This window comes from Osmia bicornis, chromosome 16 (assembly GCF_907164935.1).
Source record: "Osmia bicornis bicornis chromosome 16, iOsmBic2.1, whole genome shotgun sequence".
NCBI lineage: Eukaryota > Metazoa > Arthropoda > Insecta > Hymenoptera > Megachilidae > Osmia > Osmia bicornis.
The window spans coordinates 3,866,876-3,890,934 of NC_060231.1; the positions used below are offsets into that span (position 1 = coordinate 3,866,876).

Below are 24,059 nucleotides of genomic sequence, written 5' to 3' on the forward strand. Positions count from 1 at the left end.
TGAGAATAACTCTCGGTACACTTTCCACCTGCAACAAGTGCCATCGACAATTTCAGCTCGAATCTCACCCTTATGCGGGCAACGGAATACCGGGAATGTATTGCCGGTTGCAGGGCTGCAGGGGCAAAACGAAAATTGTGCGCGTGGAAGTATATGCAAAGGGGATTCGTTTAACTGGCGTAAAGAGTGTCGATATAAAGTTATGTATTGCCGGTTGCAGGGCTGCAGGGGCGAAACGAAAATTGTATGCGGGGAAGTCTATGCAAAGGGGATTCGCTTAACCGGCATAAAGAGCGTCGATATAAAGTTATGTATTGCCGGTTGCAGGGCTGCAGGGGCGAAACGAAAATTGTATGCGGGGAAGTCTATGCAAAGGGGATTCGCTTAACCTGCGTAAAGAGTGTCGATATAAATTTTGCTATAATTTCTCGCTGATTTTACCTACTTGTCTTTTGCACGATTAATCTCGCAACAAAGTACTCGGATCTCGACGACGGGCAACGGAAAACCGGGAATGCATTGCCGGTTGCAGGGCTGCAGGGGCGAAAAGAAAATTGTACGCATGGAAGTCTATGCAAAGGGGATTCGCTTAACCGGCGTAAAGAGCGTCGATATAAAGTTATGTATTGCCGGTTGCAGGACTGCAGGGGCAAAACGAAAATTGTACGCGTGGTAGTCTACGCAAAGGGGATTCGTTTAACCGGCGTAAAGAGTGTCGATATAAATTTTACTATAATTTCTCGCTGATTTCACCTACTTGTCTGTCCTTTTGCACGATTAATCTTGCAACAAAGTACTCGGATCTCGACGCAAGAAGAGACTCGAGGAAAAATAAAAAACGGAAGACTAAGTTATGGTTCCAGACCGGTTGGGGATCTTTTTAAAAAATGATTCTTCGTTGAAGGATAAATCGAAACGATGGAATAAACTTTTCAGAGAGAAGCGACTCTGAAGGACCTGTCTGGCACTCAGAAGTGTCTCAGAGGTTCTCATTATATTTATTATTACTTGAGACATTGACAAATTAAGAAATGAGGCTTCCTCTAGGAAATATGGCGATATAAGGGAAGCATGAATTCTTGAAATCTTTATTTTGACGACATTAATATTATTCTTCGGACGGTTGACTATGGAGGGATCCGTAATTTTAATTTAATTTTCTATTTCATATTTTTTTTATTTTCTAAATATTACACTGTTCCTTTAAGAATTATTCTTATTCAATTTAACGTAGTTTTGAATTATTAAAGTTGGCGGCGGACCACCCTTTATGTGCGAAAATTTGAATTAATATTTACTTTGTTTTTCATTAAAAATAAGTGTAATTTTTAAAGGGACTGTGTAATATTTAGAAAATGAAAATAATATGAAATAGAAAATTAAATAAAAAAAAATATATACGGTCCCCTTCGCTACATTGTCAGTCTCCCTAAGAGGAAGGACAGGAATCCGGGACTCCACTATTTTCCTTGGAAAAACCTCAGAGAATGTACATAATAACGTAGGGAATTTATTAATTTGATATTTCTAACTGGATAAAGATGAGAAGCACTGAGGTACATCCGCCAAGTGCACGCGTTTTTAAGCGGTTTTCCTTAAGAATGAACGTTCCCACGAAAAAACGTCATTCCACATTTTCGACGCGTTTTGCTCCAAAGAATAATCTTTTCGCGATTTCATCGGGGGATATAGAGGAGGGCACGAATTGGTACCTCAGGTATCCATCCTTACCTCCTAAGATATGTTCCGCGTGCGTGTGCCCTTGCGCCCTTGTCTCCCTGCTCTCCATTACCGGCATCTTGAGGGGCTTTTCACCCTCTATGCTGAGCTCGTTCGATTTCCAATAGACGGTCGCTATCGTCGCCAGGCATTTGATCTTCAGGTCTCCCCTCTTGAAATGGTTCGCACGCAGACGGAACTCCAGACCGAGCACGGCCGTCTCCAGACCCTCGCGATCCACCTCGGTGATGTGGGGCCCTCTCAAGTATTGCGTATCAACCTGAAGCGACCAAAAACCCGGCTAGTTCTCACGTACACCTCTAAGGACGCTGCTCTGAACAAGGCTGAATTTGCAATTCCACACTGGGCTAGGGAGGGATGCTGGCTTGGACATAAGTTATGACCCTTTGCCACTGTTCCCTTTAAGGAAGTTTAGAATTTGGCTGGCACGAGAGCATCGGGGGAAGACGTGGAGGGTACAGGGAAGGAAGATACATCGTCTCTTTCAAAAAGAATTTAAGAAAAGTTGGGGCAATTTTAGGTTAAAATGAAACTGCCGAACAGGGTGTCTCGTAACATTTTGGTAAAGTGGTTCAGAATCACCCCCCCCCCTCCATTTCCGGCTGTTACAGGAGTTATGTGACACCAGTCTTTGAAAATACCTCATGATAATCCAACCTTGGACACGTACTGTCATAAGGAGGGCGCATTAAAACAGTTAGGGATAGAGTTTGCAGTTCCATTGGTGTGACAAGTTTCACTGTCACCATAAGCTACAGGGATTCCATACAAGTCACTTACAGGCTCTCCGTTGATGAACCAGCTGAGCATGGCAGCTGGTTTCGACTTGGCCGAGGTGCAATTGAACCGCACCACGTCGCGGACCTGATAACGATGCCTTCCTGGTCTACCGGTGATAACGGGTCCGTCTTCCGGCAGGGCTGTAATGAATTTTTTTCTTTTTTTTTCTTCAAGGATGCTTAAGTTTCCAAGGGAGATTAGAAGGGTTACAGGAAGAGGGGGAACCTGGGAAAACTTTTTACCCTGGTCGGATCGCGTCCGCTTGATTAGCAAAGAAATATCGTACAAGGTGCTTGAAAATTTTTGACATCAAGTAATTTTCTAAGTAAAACGAGGAATTCCAAGTGGAGGTGCTTCTACTTAATCCAGACGTTATGTAAACATTATTCTACCCGAGGCAGAAAAAAGCCCATCCCTTGCTATTTTCATCCTACCCCGTGGTCTAAAATTAATTCATTTGTCCCTGGGACGGGTCCCCGGTGTGGCAGCCAGCGAACCCAGGAAAAACCAACTGGAGCGAGTGTCCCAAGGTAAAAAACGTTTCCTGTGCCACGAGGAAGAAACGGTAGGACGATCTATAAACGCGTCTTACCCACTACCATCATGTCCGAGTGATCGGATACCGTTTGGAACGACGGCGCCTCCGCTGACACCTCGCATCTGTACCTTCCGGTGCTCATCAGGTTCACGGAATAGAGGACCACGGACCTCTCGGTCGAATTATGAATCTGGAAATACGAAACATCATCGAGCCATCCCCCCAGGGAGTTGGGACCTTAGGATCGACACTTGGTATGGGTAGTGGAAGAAGATGGCGTATGTACACCAAAAACGAAGCATGGATAAGAGCGATGTAAAAATGAAAAGCGTCATGCTTTAAATAGATTGCACGCGGAGAGTGGTGCATTGGCACGAGACAAGGAAAATCAATACGATGTGATTCTTACGTTCGCCGTGACACCTGGCAGCTGAAAGACGAGCACCGGTGGCCTGTCCTGGGGAACGTATCGATAGAATTCGTTCCCGTCTTTGTACCATTTCACCGAGTACAATGCCTCACCGTCGAGGTTGAAGTTACACTCCAGCCTTATGTTCTGGCCACGGACCACGTACTGGGGTACCACCAGCTCCAGCATCCTCAGAGCCTCCGTATCTGGAAGGCGCCAAAAGTTAGATTAGTCAGGGTAGGTTAGGAGCTTAGGGCCTAACCTAGACTTAACTGGTAAGTATTTAGGTTGGTGTGTCTAGGATTCTTTTTCTAGGGGACACCAGGTACCTTAGCTTCATTAACAATATTAAGCATTTCAGAATTGGTTAGATTAATAATTTAAGCCCTAACCTAAACTTATTTTAGGTTATTTGCACAGGATTAATTAAGATTATTTTTCTGAGATATACCACGTTTCTTAACTTCATTAATAATATCCAATTTTAAAATGATTGAATTTTCCAATTTTAAAATGATATAATTCCAAGTGAATTGCTAAATCGTTGAATATTAATAAAGAATTTTACGTTTCGTGTAACTGCAGTGAGAAATGTGATTTTAAAACGGCAATCGTGCTGGTTACTTCGATTAAGCGAAACGAATATCGAAGAATTTCCAATTTATAATTCCATCTGTTCATTACGAAGGAAAATTATTCGTTAATTAACACGAGTGATATCGATGCTGTGGTTAAATATTAATTTCAATCTCTTCTGTAATTTTCAAATGACTTTTTCAGAACACCATTTCTCCAACCGAGTTGTTCCATAAGTATAGAGGGTACTTGAAAAAGAAAAAAATAAGAGGAAAAAATGAAAAGTTTTCCATCGCTATTTCGTGACACGAATGATTGAAAGCAGAAGCGTCTGTCTCGTTGGATGCAGCCATTTAAATCTTGAACGGCTAACGTTTCGTTTTATTTTCGTTTGAAAGAAAATCCTATGCAGCCGACAGGAATATCAATTTTAACGACTGGCAAATTCATCGTTAACTCGACGTTGCGACGCTATGAAGGGAAGAGTTTGCCAGGAATTACGGAAGAAATAAAAGGACGACGACCCCGTCGTCCCGGCACCGCTTATCTCCCGGCACGCTTCGATTTCATTTTCCTCGCGACTTTTTAGCCCCATTACTTTGTAACGGGATGGGCATTAACTCGGAATCGCGCGACATTAAGGGCACACTTTGCAACAAAGAGAATTATCTCTCTTCGTCGTAGGAGAATAATTATTTTTCAGATGGTACAAAATAATGAAGAAGAACGACTCCTTGGTTTATCATGACAGATTATTCTAACCTGAGTAAAAAATACCTTAACATCCGATCCGCGTTACTCTTTCCCCACGGCTGGGCCAACTGTCCTACGTTACCGACTGTCGATAACAGAAGAAAAACTTGAGTGGTCAAAACGTCTACCATTCGCCAAATGTTAGTTCCATTTCAATAGCACCCATTAAATAATCGAAAAAGAAAACAGATGGGTCAGGTGATCCGCTGCGGGGAAGAAAAAGTGGCGCCACTCGAAGATACGACGGGGGGGTTTGGAACGTAACGGGCCACAATATCTGGTCCGGAAAAGCCTTGGGGGTGAAGAAAAAAGTCTCTTGTTCGTCCGATTGTCGAGGCTCGTGATTCACAGCTGCAAAAACCGATCCAATTATTCCGAGAACGCTCGGGGCGGGATGCTTTATCGGGCCGCGGATCCCGCTTCTGGTGCACCGTCGACCCCTACGACCGTAGGGGAATTTTTCTGTCGGGCAACTTGTCGCTTTGCAACTACCGCGAAATTGCGGCTTTGTTTCCGCCTCTGATGCGTGACAACTTTCCTTTCGAAGCAACGCGTCCTCGTTCTGTTTTGACCCTTTTTGTCACTCCAGGGGAATAAATCAGAGGTTAGGGATGATTCTTGTGTTTCCTGTCATTCCTCTCCACGCTTGCAATTATAAATAAGAAAAAAAAAAAGAGAGAATACTTTAACAAATCCCTTGAAATCGTTTCTCCCATCTGGAGGTCGAAGCGACCCCAACGGAGAGGGTATTTAAAATCCCCAAGGGTGATTTTCCACCATCCACGAGCAAATATTTTTCCATCGGCCTGGAAGTCGCTTGTTACCTTTACACACCGTGCCTATGTGTGCGCTTTGGATCGACAAAGGGTTGCTTTTCGTTGCTGAATCCCTGCTTAAGGGGGTGGCGGTGGTGGTCGAAGAAAAGGAATCGTGAAGGATGATGAAATGGTGTGAGTTTGTCCGAGGAGGATGGCAAAAGGGGTGGGTTATTAAAGGAGACAGAAAGGGGGGGAACGATAAGAAAGAAGGGCAACGAACGTGAATAGTGATGTAAATGGGGTGGTATCAGGGGTGAAAGGGAAAAAAACCGTGATAAGTGTGAAGACGATGGCGAGAGAATGAAAGAAGAGAGATAAGAAGGCTCGATAACGAGCACAGTTAAAAGACGAGAGGGTGTAAAGTAAAGGGAAGAGAGAAGGAGAAAAAAGGAAAGTCTAGTTTAGAGAAGAAAAATAAGAAACTGTAAAAACATTAGGTATTTACTGGCTATCTTTTGTTGCTATTAATGTTGGCTGCTTTGACGTCTAGCTTTCTGCCTTTGTGGCTCCTTATTGAGACCTTCTTTCTTTTCAACTTCCGAGAGGTTCTTTGGGTGGCCTTTGAAAATGATACGAGGGTGGTTACATTAAAGTCGAAGATAGAGATTCCACTGTGACACTGACATTGTGTGTTCGCTGAATTTTCCTTTTATTCAATAGCACAATGGGTGCCAGAGATCAAACCACCCTTTAAATCTTCAATTTTCTTAGTACTCAAGGTTTCATCCCCTTAAGTAACCGAATCTGTAAAATTCTACCAGCAGCATTAACCAAGCTCCAAATCAGCCCCTAAATTTCTAAAATCTTCTAACTTCAATGTTCAGCCCTCAGAATGCTACTCCTACGAAAGAAATAAAGCAATCCAGGCAAAAAAACCTGGTGTACTTCAGCAAACGATCGATTCGAATGACGAAGGGTGTTCGTATCGAGGAGGGAAGAAGTTGGACTCTATTTCGATCCACCCTATTCGCAGACGTTCACCCTCGCCACGGAAGAAGAAGTCGAAAACGAAAGTCGTCGAGGGGAAAGGGGTTGATTCGAGAGGGAAGGGAGAGAATGCAAGGCGAATATGATTCATTCGTGGTACGAATGATAACTCATGCATATTGAACAGCAGGGGGTCTGATTTTGTTCTGTGAGTCAGTGGTTGCACGCGTCTCGACGCTCCGGGCCCGTGCGTCGATGAATAACCGAGCACCGTCCTTTTTTATCGACTGAGATCGCGCGACCACTTAAACCTAACCTCGAAAAGGCAAAACCGATTCGTCGCATATTCATTGTTCCCTTATCTTGAATATCTCTAAAATAGAAATAATTCTACTGGAATAAAATTAAGAAAAGACTATCTCCGTCGATTGCTGGCATCGGTTGTTCGACTAGTTGACACGCTGTTTTTTTTCGCGCGGGTAAACGTTGATTGACTTTCGAACACGGCCGGGAATCTTTGCTGACATCCACGGAATCGAGGGAGAGATAGGGTGAGAGGAGTGTTTGCTGACTGGAATCGAGGCTGGTGTGCTCCGTCGGTGAATTCAATGTAATTTATTTCGGAAATCTATCCTAAACCTAACCAAACTTCCTCGGCAGCCACGTTCGTTATGCCCTTACCAAAAATTCTAACCTAACCAACCGAGAAGACCGGTTGGATAGCCGTTCGAAAAGGCGACCAGTCGGGATTATTAACAGTGACCAGACACCCCGTACAATCTTAATCCACGGGAGGCTTTAAAGCGATCAGACACGAGACGGAAGAGAGGAGGAGAAATCCACGCTGGACAATTGGATCTCCGGCGGAAGATCGGGTCCCACGGGGAAGCCCTTTCGTCGGCGGGGAGTCGGTGAAACGAGAAATTGTAATGGATAAAGAGACCGAGGAAAGGGAATCTCGCAGGTGTCATCGAGTTGACCCCCCCAAAGCCTTCTACCACGGGTGTCTGGACAGTCGCTTAATTTCGTCTCGGTGTTGCTTTACGGAAATCGTATACCGTCCCATAGGCGAAGCCAGCTATCTGCCAGCCGCATCGGCTACCTGCTCGGCATCGCGAAAAGGGCAAACGGTGTCGTGTGTCGAGCACTCGGCTCTCGCCCTGCAATGCCGACCTCGATGACAAACGGAGACACGCGTGACCCCCCATTATACGCCTCATCCTACCCAACCAGGAACAGTGTTTTTCAGCTCCCCTAATGCCAACTGGCTGGACAGTAATTTCCGTCGAGGGAAATAGAGAAGGCGCAACCGGCTCCCTCGAGTGCCGAATGCGGTATCGTAACCTAACCTAACCTCTTTTATCCTCGAAGATGCGAAGACAGGTTGGATATAAAAGGATAATTGTTTAGATCACGAACGACACCCCGGATTTCGATGATTTTTAAATACCACCGATCGGTCTTAGTTTTCAAAATATTTTCATAAAATCATAACTAGCCACGTTCTCAGATGAAAAGTCGCGATTATCGGACATTTTAATTACTTATAACTTTTAATTGCGTTGACCGATCTCGATGAAATTTTCAGTATATACATAACTTACTTGAAAAACTTTTTCACTCGAAAACTAAAGCCAAGCGGCGATTATATGTATAGGAAAAAGTTGTTCAAAATGTTGATTTCTACGACATATTTAAAAATCATCGAAATTGGCTGATAATTACCGTCGATGTCCTAACAACAGGCTATCATTCAAGCTTCCACGAGGACCAATTAACAGCTTCCTAGAGGAATCCCAGTCAGCCTACTACGACTTTCGTCAACGGGTGAAAAAGCAAGCAGCACGCAGGATTTACGACGCCATTTACAGCCGCTAATTGCTGCAACGAGCCGAAAGATAGGAAGTTTCCGGTTGGCAGTCACTGAACCGATCGTCGAACGATCGATGGGGTGCAGCAGGGTGTACGCGTGTATCGAATAGAGGGAAACCATAAGTCGAGAGAGAAAACGAGAAGCATCTACCCCCGGGAGAAGTATTCGTCTCACGCGCCCTTCGGTCACGCGTGGCCGTGGAAAAACGAGACGTTTTAATAATAGTAATAAACGAGGAGGGGATTTGCCTTTTTTTTTTAGACGCTTCACGGGACACCCTGATTTATGAAGGTAGGACGGACACATTTGGGACCAGCGGCCAAATAAACAGGTACGATGACGGGGTGCGAATGAATGTCCTATTTACAGCGTGTGTTCTCCATCGTCGGTCGGGGGCTGTTTCTTCGACACTGATTATAACGCGACCCGGATGTTTCTATAAACATACTGGGCGCGGTCGCGGTGATGGATGGTGAAATGAATCAGGTTTATTAGCGGAGGATGAATGGCCGTTCGCAGTGCACCCCCTCGCTCCCTTTGGGGAGGGCCAAAATTGAAAATTAACTAGCTTACTGTCCACCGATCATGAGAAGTCCTATCAGAATAACGTGATCTGATTGGCCGCGCTCCACCCCCGCTCACACGTATGATTGGTCGAAGTGATCGCGTCTACCAATTAGGCTCCTGTAAAATCCCCCCTTACCTCTGTCTCGCCCCGCGAGACTTCTCGTCATCGGTGATAAATAGTCAGTTTTATGGTTGAAATCCATGTGAATTTAAAAAGATTTCGGGTTAAATGAGGTTAATTGCATAGAAAAGAATTTTTTAATGAAGTTACTCCGTGAATTGAATGTTCCTTTTTTCCCCTCTTTTTTGTTTGAGATGTTAATGGGCGGATTCACAAAGGTAACGGTTGGAAAAGGACCGAGTTTTGTTCGAGCTTGTAAACAGACTGGCCGATAAATAAGATCCGGCGAATAAAAGTGTCGGCAATAAATACATAAATTACGGCCAGGCTTTAATTAAATAATACCCGGTTGAAAATTTATGGACGCCGTGTGATAGCCGAGCCTCCTGTAAAGGGAATACAAAATCGGGGAGAAAAAACGAGGATACGAACGGTGCGCGAGGGAAGAAGAATAAAAAAGAGGGACGTTGATCGAATGGACGATCGGATTTAGCCGACTTAAGTCTATTTCTCCATATTTATTCGCGTTCGAACGTTGGACGATCCTGCAATCTGCCATATAAATTTTCTACTTTCCTCCGTCTGTCTGTTCGAATAAAATTTCATGTTTAAAAATCGTTCTTTAGTTGTAATAAAATTGAACGTATTGTCGCTCACGGGTCACCGATGACCCGGCTGCTGAGGAACGCATTAAGGGTTGTAGGGAAAAAAAAGTGAGGTTACCTCGCCTCGAGTTAGCTAATCGGATAAAGATCCACCAATACCGTGGCTGGAATTGCCGTTTTTTATTCGACATTATCGTTTCACCCGAATGCCGGAGGGCTGGGCGAATTGTCAGGGCGGAGAAAATGAGCGGCTCTCCACTGAGTCACGTTTTCCTTTTTTTTTTTCCCTTTCCTTCTTTCGTTCTTTATCGAGTGAGTCATTTATATCGCGATAAAAATCACGGAATAATAAATGATACAAGGGTAAAAGAGGGAGAGGGAAGTTAATATATCGTTAGCAAACGATCAAAATTGCTTGTTCAACGGCTCGTGTTGAAAGTTTCAGACTGTTTCGACTGTAATGGCACACGCTTCAGCATTGTATTACTATATTATTCCGGGAAACTTTCTTGCTACTATTTATTCATGATAGCATGTGCTTAGGTTAAGTTAGGTTACGTTTCAGCCGGTGTAGAATCATTTAGAATGGAGTACTTGTCCAAAGAGAGCACGCTGTTAAAATTAGAACAATTGTAAATTGAGTTAAATTCAACTAAGTGGTTAGGTTAGACTGAGCAGTCAGGTTAGGTTAGCTATCCTAACCTAAAACATCGAATGTCCGAGACAGTCCTCTTGTCGATTGCATAAGTAATCTATCAGGGATCGGCTTGACCAAGGACTTCGGATCTTCTTCTGGGTCAATTTTTCAATGGAAATGAGACCTGTCGAAGTGTTTAATCGTTGCCAACCATTGCTTGTCCAAAGAGAGCACGCTGTTAAAATTAGAACAATTGTAAATCGAGTTAAATTCAACTAAGTAGTTAGGTTAGACCGAGCAGTCAGGTTAGGTTAGCTATCCTAACCTAAAACATCGAACGTCAAAGACAGAAATTCTCTTGTCGATTGAATAAGTAATCTATCAGGGGGCCAGCTTGACCAAGAACATCGGATTCTTCTTCTTAGATTACAACAATTGGGTTAAGTTCAAGTAAGTAGTCAGGTTAGGTTAGCAATCCTAACCTAAAACATCGAATGTCAGAAACAGAAATCCTCTTGTCGAGTGAATAAGTAATCTATCAGGGTGCCAGCTTGACCAAGAACATCGGATTCTTCTTCTTAGATTACAACAATTGGGTTAAGTTCAACTAAGTAGTCAGGTTAGGTTAACAATCCTAACCTAAAACATCGAACGTCAAAGACAGAAATTCTCTTGTCGATTGAATAAGTAATCTATCAGGGGGCCAGCTTGACCAAGAACATCGGATTCTTCTTCTTAGATTACAACAATTGGGTTAAGTTCAAGTAAGTAGTCAGGTTAGGTTAACAATCTTAACCTAAAACATCGAATGTCAGAAACAGAAATCCTCTTGTCGAGTGAATAAGTAATCTATCAGGGGCCAGCTTGACCAAGAACATCGGATTCTTCTTCTTAAATTACAACAATTAGGTTAAGTTCAAGTAAGTAGTCAGGTTAGGTTAGCAATCCTAACCTAAAACATCGAATGTCAGAAACAGAAATCCTCTTGTCGAGTGAATAAGTAATCTATCAGGGGCTAAGTTGACCAAGAACATCGGATTCTTCTTCTTAGATTACAATTGGGTTAAGTTCAACTAAGTAGTCAGGTTAGGTTAGCAATCCTAACCTAAAACATCGAATGTCAGAAACAGAAATCCTCTTGTCGAGTGAATAAGTAATCTATCAGGGGCTAGGTTGACTAAGAACATCAGATTCTTCTTCTTAGATTACAACAATTGGGTTAAGTTCAAGTATGTAGTCAGGTTAGGTTAACAATCCTAACCTAAAACATCGAATGTCAGAAACAGAAATCCTCTTGTCGAGTGAATAAGTAATCTATCAGGGGCTAGGTTGACCAAGAACATCGGATTCTTCTTCTTAGATTACAATTGGGTTAAGTTCAACTAAGTAGTCAGGTTAGGTTAGCAATCCTAACCTAAAACATCGAATGTCAGAAACAGAAATCCTCTTGTCGAGTGAATAAGTAATCTATCAGGGGCTAGGTTGACCAAGAACATCGGATTCTTCTTCTTAGATTACAATTGGGTTAAGTTCAACTAAGTAGTCAGGTTAGGTTAGCAATCCTAACCTAAAATATCGAATGTCAGAAACAGAAATCCTCTTGTCGAGTGAATAAGTAATCTATCAGGGGCCAGGTTGACCAAGAACTTCTGGTTCTTTTTTTGGGTCAATTTTTCAATGGAAATGCGACCTGTCGAAGCGTTTAATCGGCATTCCTAAGACGTCCTCGGTGAGGCTTCAGCGGGACAATTTTTCTCTGGACCAGGCTAGTCGACAGGACCAGACACGAAGGAACGATACAATTTCTCATCCGTCGCACGTCCCGAAGTTTCCACGACGTCTCACGGTAATAACGGAGGAGGCGTCGCGTGCTTTCGAGCGTTTAAACGGTGACGAGTAATAAAGGGTGTTGCGGGGTGACACGTAACGCGTCGAGGGTCGTCGACAGACACAGCAGACGTGCTCTCTCGAGGAATTTCGAATTTTTCCCACCCCACCTTTGTTCTAACCTCTAAATTTCACCCACTTCTGCCGAAAGAGTATTAGCTAACACCTTTGCACGCGACAAACGTTTTATCGTTGAAAAAGTAAGCGAAATTCTAGCATATTTAGAATAGCAATTTCATCATGGCGAGGAGTTTAGAAGTCGTAGATGGCGCTGCACCGTGCGTCGCGCTCCACGGCCTCGTTCTCCCGCAATAATTAACTCTTTAACTACGTAATTAGTTCTAGAGAGAAGCACGATACCCTCCAGTATATTACGTACGCCCACGACAACTTTCTGCTCCTATTAAAATAATATTTTCCTCCGATTTGTGTCAACTTTGTACCACGTTAACCCCCCCTCCACAGTCACCTGACCCGAAGCAACTTGAATTTAATCGCGAACAAAGAGGCTTCGCTGCACAGTGGACCAGACAGCGAAATCTAGGAAAAAAAATCAAAATTTGAAGTATTTTTTAATTTATCCGTATTTCTAAACCCATGTAAATTTTTAAACGATATATAATTTACCTATACATTTTTTTTTTATACAGTCACGATAGCCTGTCAGAACACCATTTAACGGTGAATATTCCTATCTATGGTAATTTTATAGAGAAAAGTGCGTACTTTCATTTTATAAAAGGGAAACTTAATAAATTTGGTTAATTTTTTATTTCACGCATTTCACTTTTTAGAGCAAAAATAAACAGATCCACAAAGATTCTCCAAAATTTTTGTTTTATTTTATAGCGTAGACTCTACTTTTCGATTGCTATAAAGATCAGATTCATATCTTTACCAGGTGTTCTAGTTTTAACGTATTTTTGATAAATGTCGGTGGAACTAAAAAGTACAGTTATTTTCGAAGCTTTCCAAGTATATCCGTTCGGTTTATTCCATTACACGAGATTATTTTCGCTGGAATAATTACGCGGATCTGAATTTCCGATCGATCGAAGTTCGAAAAGTAGTAAGAAGCCATTTAGGGATCAGCTGGTTCGGTTCGATTTAAATGTCAAATTAAACTCGAGTACGAAACCGTCTTATCGGCTGATCCCTTAAGCAGACATTTAAATCTTCCACCTTTCGTATCCATGGCTGGCTGGTCGAAGCCTGTTCCCTCCCTTTGTTCGTTGTTACCTCTTAATCGTGCATTTCGGATTCGACCGCGTCCCCCCACGGATCCCTGCTGAAAAATTAAATCGTGACGTTCTTTGTCAGGATTAACTCATCGAATGGTACTGTTCAGCTCTTTGAAAAGCGTGGATCGTGAAACTCCGGCTTTAGCTTCAGGGAGGTAACGACTAACCTGCATCCTTTTACTGTACTGCGGTCTGTACGACCCAATCACGGGCTTTGTTCCACTTTATTAACTTAGTTGCTTAAATAGAGCTGCCGGGTCGACTTTGACCCGAACCTATGAGGATTAAACTTCCATAGGAGCCAGCCAGTCCTGGGGGGACAAGTGGATACACCCATCGCCATTGAGGAAGAAAATGTAAATGAAGCCTTTGAATTAATAATGCAAGTGATGTAGCTTCCTCGACGCTAGGAAAGTAAGGTCAAGGATCACAGACAGCAGAGGATGTTCCGATACTCGTAAGATCATCAAAGTTAAGCTATCGTCCCCACGATCGGCCCGCAGATGGGCAACCGTCGACCGTCGGTACATAAAGGAGGGTAGGAAGCAGAAAACCATAAAGTACAATACGATGTCCTAACTGGGTCGTTCCGGGTAACCATCATAACCAAATAAAATCCTCAAACGACAGAGAGAAGTGCCTAATCGAATCTCCAAGTCAACAGCCCAAGTGGGATCCACCAGTGTCCCGGAACAAAGGGACGAAAGGAAATGTGAAACGCCATCATAGCCCAGAATGGCGAGAGGAAATCCTGGTCGAGGTATCCCATTCAAACGATCCCGATGCTTCTGGGTGCAGGACTGCGGCCAAGGAGCCGGGACAGGATCGATATAGCGGGCAGGATCAAACAGACGGTGTAATGAAATACTCTCTGTCTCTCTCTTTCTCCTTTGTTTTTCCTCGATTCGTCCGTGAGCGTCCAAGCGGAGAAGCTTCACAGCCGTCGGTCGGTTTAATTACCGATCCGATTGCCAGGCTACCAGCCACGTTTCGATCTCCTATGGCTCTGGCCGTCGTTCACCGTTCTCCAGACGTGCCAACGTCGTTGAGAGGGGATAAAAAAAAAGAGCCGATGGAGCGCCAGCGAGCAGATTAAATGGGAATCAAGTGGGCAGAGGGAGATAGGAGAGGAGGGTGCGAAGAGATACACGTGTGGAACAGGAGAAATTATGTGAGATCCGATGGTTTTTAGATAGAATTTCTATTTGAGAAGGTGGGTAGTGACGTGGTGAAATCTAGGCTGGATTAGTAGAGGTGGTGAGGCGTACTATACTTGGGGTAGTTCTGAAGTGTATCAAGGTACCCTAGGGCCTAAGGTCTGGAGCTTAAGCTATGGTACTCATTGTACCTACTATACTTTCTCCCTTATACTTACATCTACTAGCGCTAGTATACTTTATTCATAGGACCAGTAGCCTCCTCCACCAGTCTTGGTACTAGTATACCCTATCAATATGACCTAGGCTATGGTACCCATGGTGTAATGATTCCACTACTGTGGGTTTTCCCTTAATTTCTACATCTACTAGCGCTAGTATACTTTATTCATAGGACCAGCAGCCTCCTCTACCATTCCCCAGTCTTGGGACTAGTATACCCTATCAATATGACCTAGGCTATGGCACCCATGATGTAATGATTCCACTACTGTGGTTCTTCCCTTAATTTCTACATCTACTAGCGCTAGTATACTTTATTCATAGGACCAGCAGCCTCCTCTACCATTCCCCAGTCTTGGGACTAGTATACCCTATCAATATGACCTAGGCTATGGTACCCATGATGTAATGATTCCACTACTGTGGTTCTTCCCTTAATTTCTACATCTACTAGCGCTAGTATACTTTATTCATAGGACCAGCAGCCTCCTCTACCATTCCCCAGTCTTGGTACTAGTATACCCTATCAATATGACCTAGGCTATGGTACCCATGATGTAATGATTCCACTACTGTGGTTCTTCCCTTAATTTCTACATCTACTAGCGCTAGTATACTTTATTCATAGGACCAGCAGCCTCCTCTACCATTCCCCAGTCTTGGGACTAGTATACCCTATCAATATGACCTAGGCTATGGCACCCATGATTCCACTACTGTGGTTCTTCCCTTAATTTCTACATCTACTAGCGCTAGTATACTCTACCCATAGTAGTAGTAGCTCCGCCAGTAGCATTCCTCACTATTCCCAAGTCCTGGCACTAGTATACCCTACCAATGTAACTTAATCTTTATGATCCTACCAAATACTGAAGATACTGATGGGAAAATCAAATTGCACGAATCTGTCGAGTATATTCAATGGAATTATTTGCCCATCCTTACGGCTGGTAATTCGATTGGACTGCTGGTTGGCCCTGGAACGCGACCAGAGTGGGGAGACGGCAGGGAGAGGACGGAAGGAAGGAAGGAAGGAAATTCCGGTGGTCGAGCGATAAGTTTTGCGGATGCAACGTATCCGGTGATTTGGCATTGTTGCTGTCAATGGATGCACGCAGGTAGAACGACACATAACGCTCGCCTTCCGTCCTTGTCTTCGTCGATTTCCGATCGATCCTCATCGCTCGTCCGTTCTGTCCGTTCTTTGTTTCTCTTATTTATTAAATCTTTGCTCTCCCAACGGCATTCTTACTCCATAATCTTTATTCATACGTCGGTCCGAGCGGTGGCGGAATCATTGAGCCTCTTCTCGTCCCGTAATCTCGACGCATCTTAAGATATTCCGAGCGTCTTTCGAGGCATGAATGCGTAATACCCTGGGAAAGCGCAATTATAGGGGAAACGGTGTGAATAAATAAAAGCTGGTAGCGAGTTTCCCGTCTCCCGAGGGAATTTTATCGAGGAAACTTTTGTTATGATAAACCGTCTGAACCGACGCCAACTTCGACTGGGCGAAGATGGAATCGGCAAATTGTCCGACAGCAATGGTGAAATTTTTATTTTGCCAGAAATTTAATATCCTCAGAAACAGGCAGTGATACCCGTTCGAATTTCTTTACTTCTTCCTTTTTTTATTAATTAATCCACCGGCTGGCGAGTTCGTCTCGTTACCCGCAAAATCGTCGTCTAGACCGCTAAATTTCTGTTTGTTCATCTCCCTGATCAAACGATCAGATTTCTCTCGAGTAATTAAACGTTGTCACGAGATCGTGTCGCTATACGAGAGAGAGGGAGAAAGAAAGAGAGAAAAAAAGCACCGGCACGTTATCAAACACGTGTATCAAAGAGCAGCGTTAAACCGACGAAACACAGGGAAACGGAAAGTTTTAGCTTCCGATTACGAGGCCGTTCTCGCGTGATTAATTAACGGCAGCCCTGGATGCCCGTTTTATTCGCCGGTCGAAAGCGTCACGCCTGGTGAGTTCCTTTCTTTGCCTGTTCGATCGATCGAACAAAAAATTCCAACGAAAAAACAAAAAACACTCCGGGCTCTATAAAAACGTGTGTGTAAAACAAAACGTCCGACCGATTGCCCCCCTCCCCCCCGGTTCCCCGCCTCTGTAAAAATTTCTTCCTCTTTCCAGTCGCGCGCTTCTCGTAAATCCCAACAATTTTCACTGATAAACCGTAAAGTACGTCGAACGATGGAAAAAAAGTTATACAACATAAAGAAAGCCCCTTTTTTACGTTCAAGAGGGAGAGGAAAAAAAATTGTCCATTTATTTGCCGCGCGAGAAATCGAACGTTTTACGGTCGTGTATCACGGTTTAGGGAGACACCAGTGAAATTGAACTGATTCCAGACGATTCGTTCGTCGTGTAAAGTGAAGTATAAAGCCCGAACCAGGTAACACCCTATTGCTGTTGGCTTTCAACCAGCCGAACGGGTTGAAAATGAATTTACACCCCCGGGTTGAGTATTCGGTATTCTGGAAGTAAAGTAATACAGTAGACGTTTGCTAATTCCCTGCCAAATAATTCCCCGCCCTATTCTCGAATTACACCGATGTTCGATAATTCCCTGTTGCGTAAGCGCGGGGAATTATCGGGCGCCCGCTGAACCCCGAGTCAATTGAAAGCATCGTCCACGATGGCGAGTATCAGGAAAGAAACTTTGGACGATTGGTAGGCGTGGTGATCTTTATTGACAGAATTAATGACTCAGCTACCATCGGTTAACATCGGCTAACTAATCAGCTCTAATTAGTTATTCGCGTGAAACGATCTTTCCTGGTAACGTATTAACGCAAATCTGTTATCTTGCTTGTCATCTAATACCACTGTCCAGACTGATGTTTCCAGCGATTGGAACACGGGCTATGGAAGTAGTATTCAAACAAATGATACGCTTGTAACTTGTATATCCCTATCTATCAATCTATCGGTTGGAAAAGTACAGATATACAGTGGACGCTCGATAATTTCCCGTTTCTGTGTAAAGGATCGCCTTCTTAAAAGCAGGGAATCATCGAACTGTAAATTGAACGGTACAGTTGGAATTTACTGTAAGCGCATACTTTCTGGACACCCGGTATATAAAAGAGACGGAAATAACGCTGTGCAAATAAGTAAACGGATTTATTCGCGACAGATAACCCGTTTGGGGGTTCGGCTCGTCTTAAATAATCCGAAACCCTGCTCGAAGTCCGTGCTGGAAGTTTCCTGGGAAAGTTTCCGGGAACTTGGCTAATCCGAAGAACGTTGGTAGGGAAGAGAAGAGAGGATATTTCAAAAATTTTCCAGGCAATTTAATTCAATAATTATCGCCGGACCCGGCCTCTTCTCGCGAACGGAAACTTTGCAAGAACGATAAAATTCTAAGGTTGGTCAAATTTACAAGGGACCAAGGATCGTTGCTTTGTTCCTGCTGATACTTTATTCTTTCATAACCTATAAAGTTTCGAGTCCCTCGTTTACCCTTTGTCAAAATTGAATCGTGCGTATAAACGCCGGGCAGAGAAGAAAGTGGATGGAAAACGTTTTCCCGTGCGAGCCATCGTTTTCCTGTGAATTCCGTATCGAAAACTAGGGCATAGAACGAGTGGATGCTAGATCGTCGCTAGAGAAAGTATTTTTACGACGACAATTTCCTGTATTTGCCGGCAGATGGCTGAATAGACGCTGCCATTTTTGTTAGACCCACTAACGCGGAACCTAACCTCAAATTTGAACGCTTACGGTCATATTTCGACAAAATTGCACAAAATGGTGGCAGATACTATAAGTGTATTAATTATGACCGTGTCTCGATGGTACCCTCGAGAACTTTTGGATTAAGGGACACAGAGGAGAAATAGTGTACCGGTACTCTGAAAGTGGAACTCCATGATGATAGTTAAGTACCTATTAGGACCTTGATGCTTCTGTTACTTTGAGGTTATAGGACGCAGTGACGGCAAGGACCTAGTAGCCTAGATCCCAAAGTGTACCTAGGTAATTTTCGTCAAGAACAATTTCCACGCTCGCGTTCAGCCCTCTTTTATTACTGTCATAAGTGGGGACGTGTTTGTTTAAAGAAAAGTACCAACCCCCGGTCGGTAGGCCGTGATCAAGCGCGAAATAGCAACCGATCAATCGACGAACCGCAGGTGTATCTTTCCTTTATTTATTCGGATCAAGTAGTTCACCGTTTGCCTCCCGATGTATCCCCGGAACTTCCGTCGAGATCGTCGCCGTTCGTTTGCACGATAAATACGAGGCAAGCATCGAGAGGTTCTGACCAAAGGAAACCGATGCCAACTCCGACGTGTAAATATTGGCTTCCGTGTAGATGTGCGTGTGCGAAACAACGAGCACTTGCCTCTTCCTCTGTTTCGCCCCCCCGGCCCGCCACTTTTCATCCGGAGAAACAGAAGAGACAAAGAGGACAAAGATTTATTTATGCAAGAACAAACCTTCAAGACGTTGGACTTTTAGCGAAAGAATAATGATCATCTGAATAGATTGCCCCTGTTAAGGTGGACACCTCCAGTCATCTGTGCGGGGATTAACTCCCCAATGACCGAGCGGGGTCGACAGGGACCCAGAGCTACGAAAGGTGCATTAAAGAGGGGATACTATAGAGGAGCAAAAGGGCAAAGGTAGCGGGCAAGAGAACACCTAAGGATACCCTTTCCCCAGATAAACTTCGGTAATAACAGGGACGCAAATTTCTTCATTATATATTCCCGTTGTGCTCTGTTATTAGCGAAATTTATTAGGCGGTGCTTTCCGTAAACGCGTTATCGCCGCGGCCGATCTGCAATTAGGCGAATTTGCATCGCGCAAGCAGCTGCTTACGAGACGAATAGGCCGGCTACGCAAGGGCATTCCGACTTGGAGATAAAGCAAGCGTACCTCTTATCTTCTGCATTGTTGACTAATTCTTTCTTTGGTTATTTGCATAATAGGTTCACAGGAGCAAATAAACCAATTGCCGTTGTTACGAGATATTCAACGTGTCTGCTTGCGCGCGAGACATTCGTTCCCTAACCTAGGTCCCCGCTTAACTAGCCGCCATTGTATTCATAGCGCGATCGGATGCGCACGCACGCACGCATGCGCGCAAGAATTCTCACGGGAGTTCCCCCGAGGGCCAAAGAGGACGATCGGCGAATGCGTTTGTCCACTATCTGCCGCGTGAATTTTTTATCTCTCCTTCGACCAACGTCACGCACTCGATGTCCGGTTGTTGTTGTTCCAAAGGTGTACCGCGAACACGACACAGGAAGTAGCGATCCGCGTGGGCGTCGATAAGCCGTGTTTCGCTTCTAACCGGTCCTTAACGATGCGCCTTTTCCTTTAAGCAGTTCGCAAGAACGCGTTAAGATAATTTTTTTTCAATCACTCCTAATTGTTCAATTTCAAGAAATTATCATACAACGATAAACATTCGGTCGAGGATGGTCCCCAATCTCGGCAGAACTCAAACCAGTGAATTTCATTTTGTCCCAAGAGTTTCCAATTTTCATGCAGAGCTCTCTATTTCTTTTCTCGTCTCTTTCTCCCATCTGCTATCTAACGGGCGATGTCACGGCTGATGACTAAATCGCAATTTCACTGATCCAGCCAAGGACAAAGTTTCTTTTTTTCTCTCCCTTTCTTTTTATCCCCCCCTTATCCCCTTTACCCCCCTTCTCCGTCCCTGAGTTGATGAAAGTTTGCTCGAGTCGCGTTATTTGCCTTCATCTGAACGACGTCTCCACGAAACTGCTATTATTATTTGTTCCAGAGTGTTATTGTAGGATCCATGGAGAAAAAGGGGGTGGAGCAAAGAGGGCGTTGCTGTTTCTTGGTTATGGTCGAACAGAGCAACGCTCTGTTCAACTCTCTTACGCTGCCCTTTGTTATTTTACCTATTTCTCTTCTGATTTCTACTCGAGAGCCATACTTGATCCTATACTGTTACAACGTTACAGAAACGAGGGCACAGCTTTGCAGTATTGTCAAAGGGAAATCCTTTCTATCTTGTTCCACGATATTAGGACAATCTCCTTGTACCGTGTCAAAGGATTTGCAACTGATTATTTAGTTTGCAAATGGAACTTTTATTAGTTAATTTTCAGGAAGATGCTTATCGTTAATTACGATTACTCGACGAGCATTAAACGATATATATTTAAATACTTTCGGTAAAGAAAAATTCACAAACGGTTACTTTGTTGTTTCCGTTTTGATGAAAAAGAAAGATAAGAGGAAAGTTTGAAAAGTGTTTGAATCACGGTGGTTGGGAAGGAAGCAATAACGCTCGGAACGAGGCGAAGCAACAGCAGCGGCAGCATCGATAGAAGACGGAGGGGGGGGGATGCGGAGGAAATTAAGGGATAAAGAAGCGATCTCTGCGTTCACCTTTTGTCGCGTAATATTTTCCGATAAGTAGCGGAAGTATTGAAAGTAAATGTTCGGGAAATACAGGGGTGAAACGCGGTGATAAGCACGAAAGAGGGAATATATAAGGCGCGTGTAAATCTATCGACCAAACTTCAGCAATACCTATATTCGTTCACCGTCTATTCAAAAATTGCATCCACCGTTCTCTCAAAGTGTTTACCACTACTTCTGACACGTCTATTATTGTACCCTATTTTTTACCAAATTTCACTTTTCATTAAAGGTGATTTCATTGGAGGGGGAGGGGATTTGACGCTGTTTTCGAGACACCCCCTATATAAGAAACGCGTAAGGTACGTAACATCGTAATATCTTTCTGGAAGATATACGACAGTCTTGATACACCATGGCAATGTAGCAGGAAAGCATGTCGGTTCGTGCGAGAAAATTATTTTCACCGAGGATACGTGGCAGGATTTAAGCCCGGGTCACGTGACCCGGCTAATCGACACTGCACACGCTCTAGCCGGCTAAATTATCCTCGAGAAAAAAGAAAAAAGAAAGATTGAACACGATATTACCCTTTGGTACAAGAGGCTCGTAAAAGGGCGTGGCGTCTTAAGACGACAGAAAATGGAAATTTGATGATGAAGAAGAAGAAAGAATTATGGCCACTCGTCCTAGGAGCTTCTAGGTTAGGTTCTAAGGATCTCCATTAGGCTCTACTTAGGAACTCCCTAGATCTACTATAAGATAGATCCTAGGTTCCTAGGTTATAGGAACCATGCCCTCCTTGGGAACTCCCTGGATTCCCCCCGTGATGGTATCGTCCCACTGTCCGTACAACTTCTTCAACCTTGGAATTTCGGGCTCTGGCCACGCCATTGTTCAGGTTTATGACGACAAATAGGGGGTCGCCACGCGAGAACACTATCCAGACGATAAAAGTGTGGCTACCTCCATTACTGGTTATAAGGGGATATTTTTCTTCCAGAAAAAAAAGAGATTTATAAATTGTATCGAGGATTAGAAGTTACAGTCTCCTTGGAATTGTGTTTGTTCAGGGTGGGTCGATTGAAGCAGCTTATTACCTCAGCTACTAAATCTTAATAATAGTTAATTATAGGTTATAAACAGTGTCTATCGAGCGAATTCCCTAGCAACATAGCGCGGATTATTACTAGCCTCCTCCGTAGCCTGTTCATCGATGCCTGGCGAGCCTTTACTCAGTTAACGAATTACCAGCCATCATTTTCCATTCGTTGTCATTAGCCGAGTACGGTTAACGCGTAGATAAGTGCACACCGGCCCCGATACCAGTCGACAGGCCTTAACGAACCGCCTCGTAATTAACGCCTTCGACTCGTACAGCCTTTCCTTCGCCTTATTGACGAAGTACTTACTTTCTCATCTACCGTCCGTGATTTCGGCCTCATCGGTGCAGAAAAAGCTTCGATGGATTTGTGATACCTTAGAAAATAATGGCGAAACGATGCAACTTGAGGGTGCTGATCGAGGGAGAGCCGGAAAGGGTGACGTTATGACGTCGACAAAGAGGCAAGGCATTTCTAAAGGTTTCAATGGGCACGAGCATAGGAACACCAGTTTCGAAAAGGGTCGAAAGGGATCTTGATTAAGATTAATCTTCCCTTAAAGGCACCATCAACAATAAAACTTCGTTTTGGAGGATCAAAAATTGAAAAATATTAAATTTTGTAGTTTTTAATCTGAAATATCCAAAAGTATAAATGAAAAGTTTAGGAAAACAATAGTTTAAAAAATACAATTGTGTACGTATTCAGTGGAGTTGGACAGGTTAGTACGACGCCATATTGTTTCTACTCATGGTTCATTCACCTTATTTAAAAATACATACATGTATAACTTAACCAGGCATTTATGAGTAGAAGCATTTATAACAACCAGTAAAACCACTGGTTTCCTAAACTTTTAAATTGTTTCAGGTCAAAAATGATAAGATTTGATATTTTTTAACCATCCATTTTTGGTCCCCTAAGGCAAAGTGCAGCCCAATTTTGGGTCTAAGTAACTTGAGTCAGATAAAAATGAACTTTAGAAGTTAGGTTAGGTTAAGTTAAGTTAAACGTTGTATTACTCATAGCATAATTAAATGATATTTAAACGCACAAATAAAAAGAAAAAAAATCAGAAAAACGACTAAATTTGTTTGTTTTCCTACTTCGTCCAACACATTTTATTTCCCATGAGCCTCCGCTCGGCTCGTTATTGCGAACGCCCATGATGCACATGCGTGCCACCTAGACGATGTAAATTTGCATTATCCCCGCGCGACGTGGCAAATATTAAATTAAAAACAGACAAATTTCACGCTGTTTGCCGGCCGTGCTGCCGACGAGAGATTCTTGATTTATTTAACGTGTTTTCCAGGATGCAAGGCGAACAGGTGGGGGGGACGAGAAATAACTAGAGAATTCCGCCGGTAATACGTTTCGCAGTAATACTTGAACGATGTTCGACGTTATCGCCCGGTTTCGAAGCCGTGATGCATCGTTCGCGATACACTTCTTCTAATTAACGTTCGAATAAACGGGTTTATTTATCGGCTGGATTTTTCATGGCGTTCGAAAGTATGGGACACTAAATTTAGCCGGTCGTTAAAGGGACACGGATCGCTTGTTTACAGAAACACGGAAAGTAACCAGCCAGACGTTGGTACACGTGTTTCGTTTGGTTTCACGCTTTTGGGGACAGCTTCAATAAGTTTATATGTACAAGATACGCTTCTGACGCGAATTCTTCAGAGGGTTGGCCCATTTTTGGTCTACGCTCGTGAGAGTGCATAAATAGAGAAGCCGTGC

General features: G+C 43.6%; 1 protein-coding gene across 4 annotated transcripts in view; it reads right to left on the reverse strand.

The window, feature by feature from the left end:
* LOC114880254 overlaps window positions 1-24,059 on the reverse strand; it is a 54,411-nt gene that overhangs the window by 462 nt on the left and 29,890 nt on the right. For 2 of the 4 annotated variants that reach the window (XM_046289101.1, XM_046289100.1), the window contains 5 exons: window positions 3,468-3,673; window positions 3,113-3,248; window positions 2,521-2,660; window positions 1,732-1,999; window positions 925-1,469 (listed from right to left, as the gene is read on the reverse strand). In XM_046289101.1, the coding sequence (XP_046145057.1) occupies window positions 1,288-1,469; window positions 1,732-1,999; window positions 2,521-2,660; window positions 3,113-3,248; window positions 3,468-3,673 (932 nt within the window). In that variant the 3' untranslated portion in view covers window positions 925-1,287. The other 2 variants (XM_029196087.2, XM_029196086.2) reach the window with 2 other exon arrangements.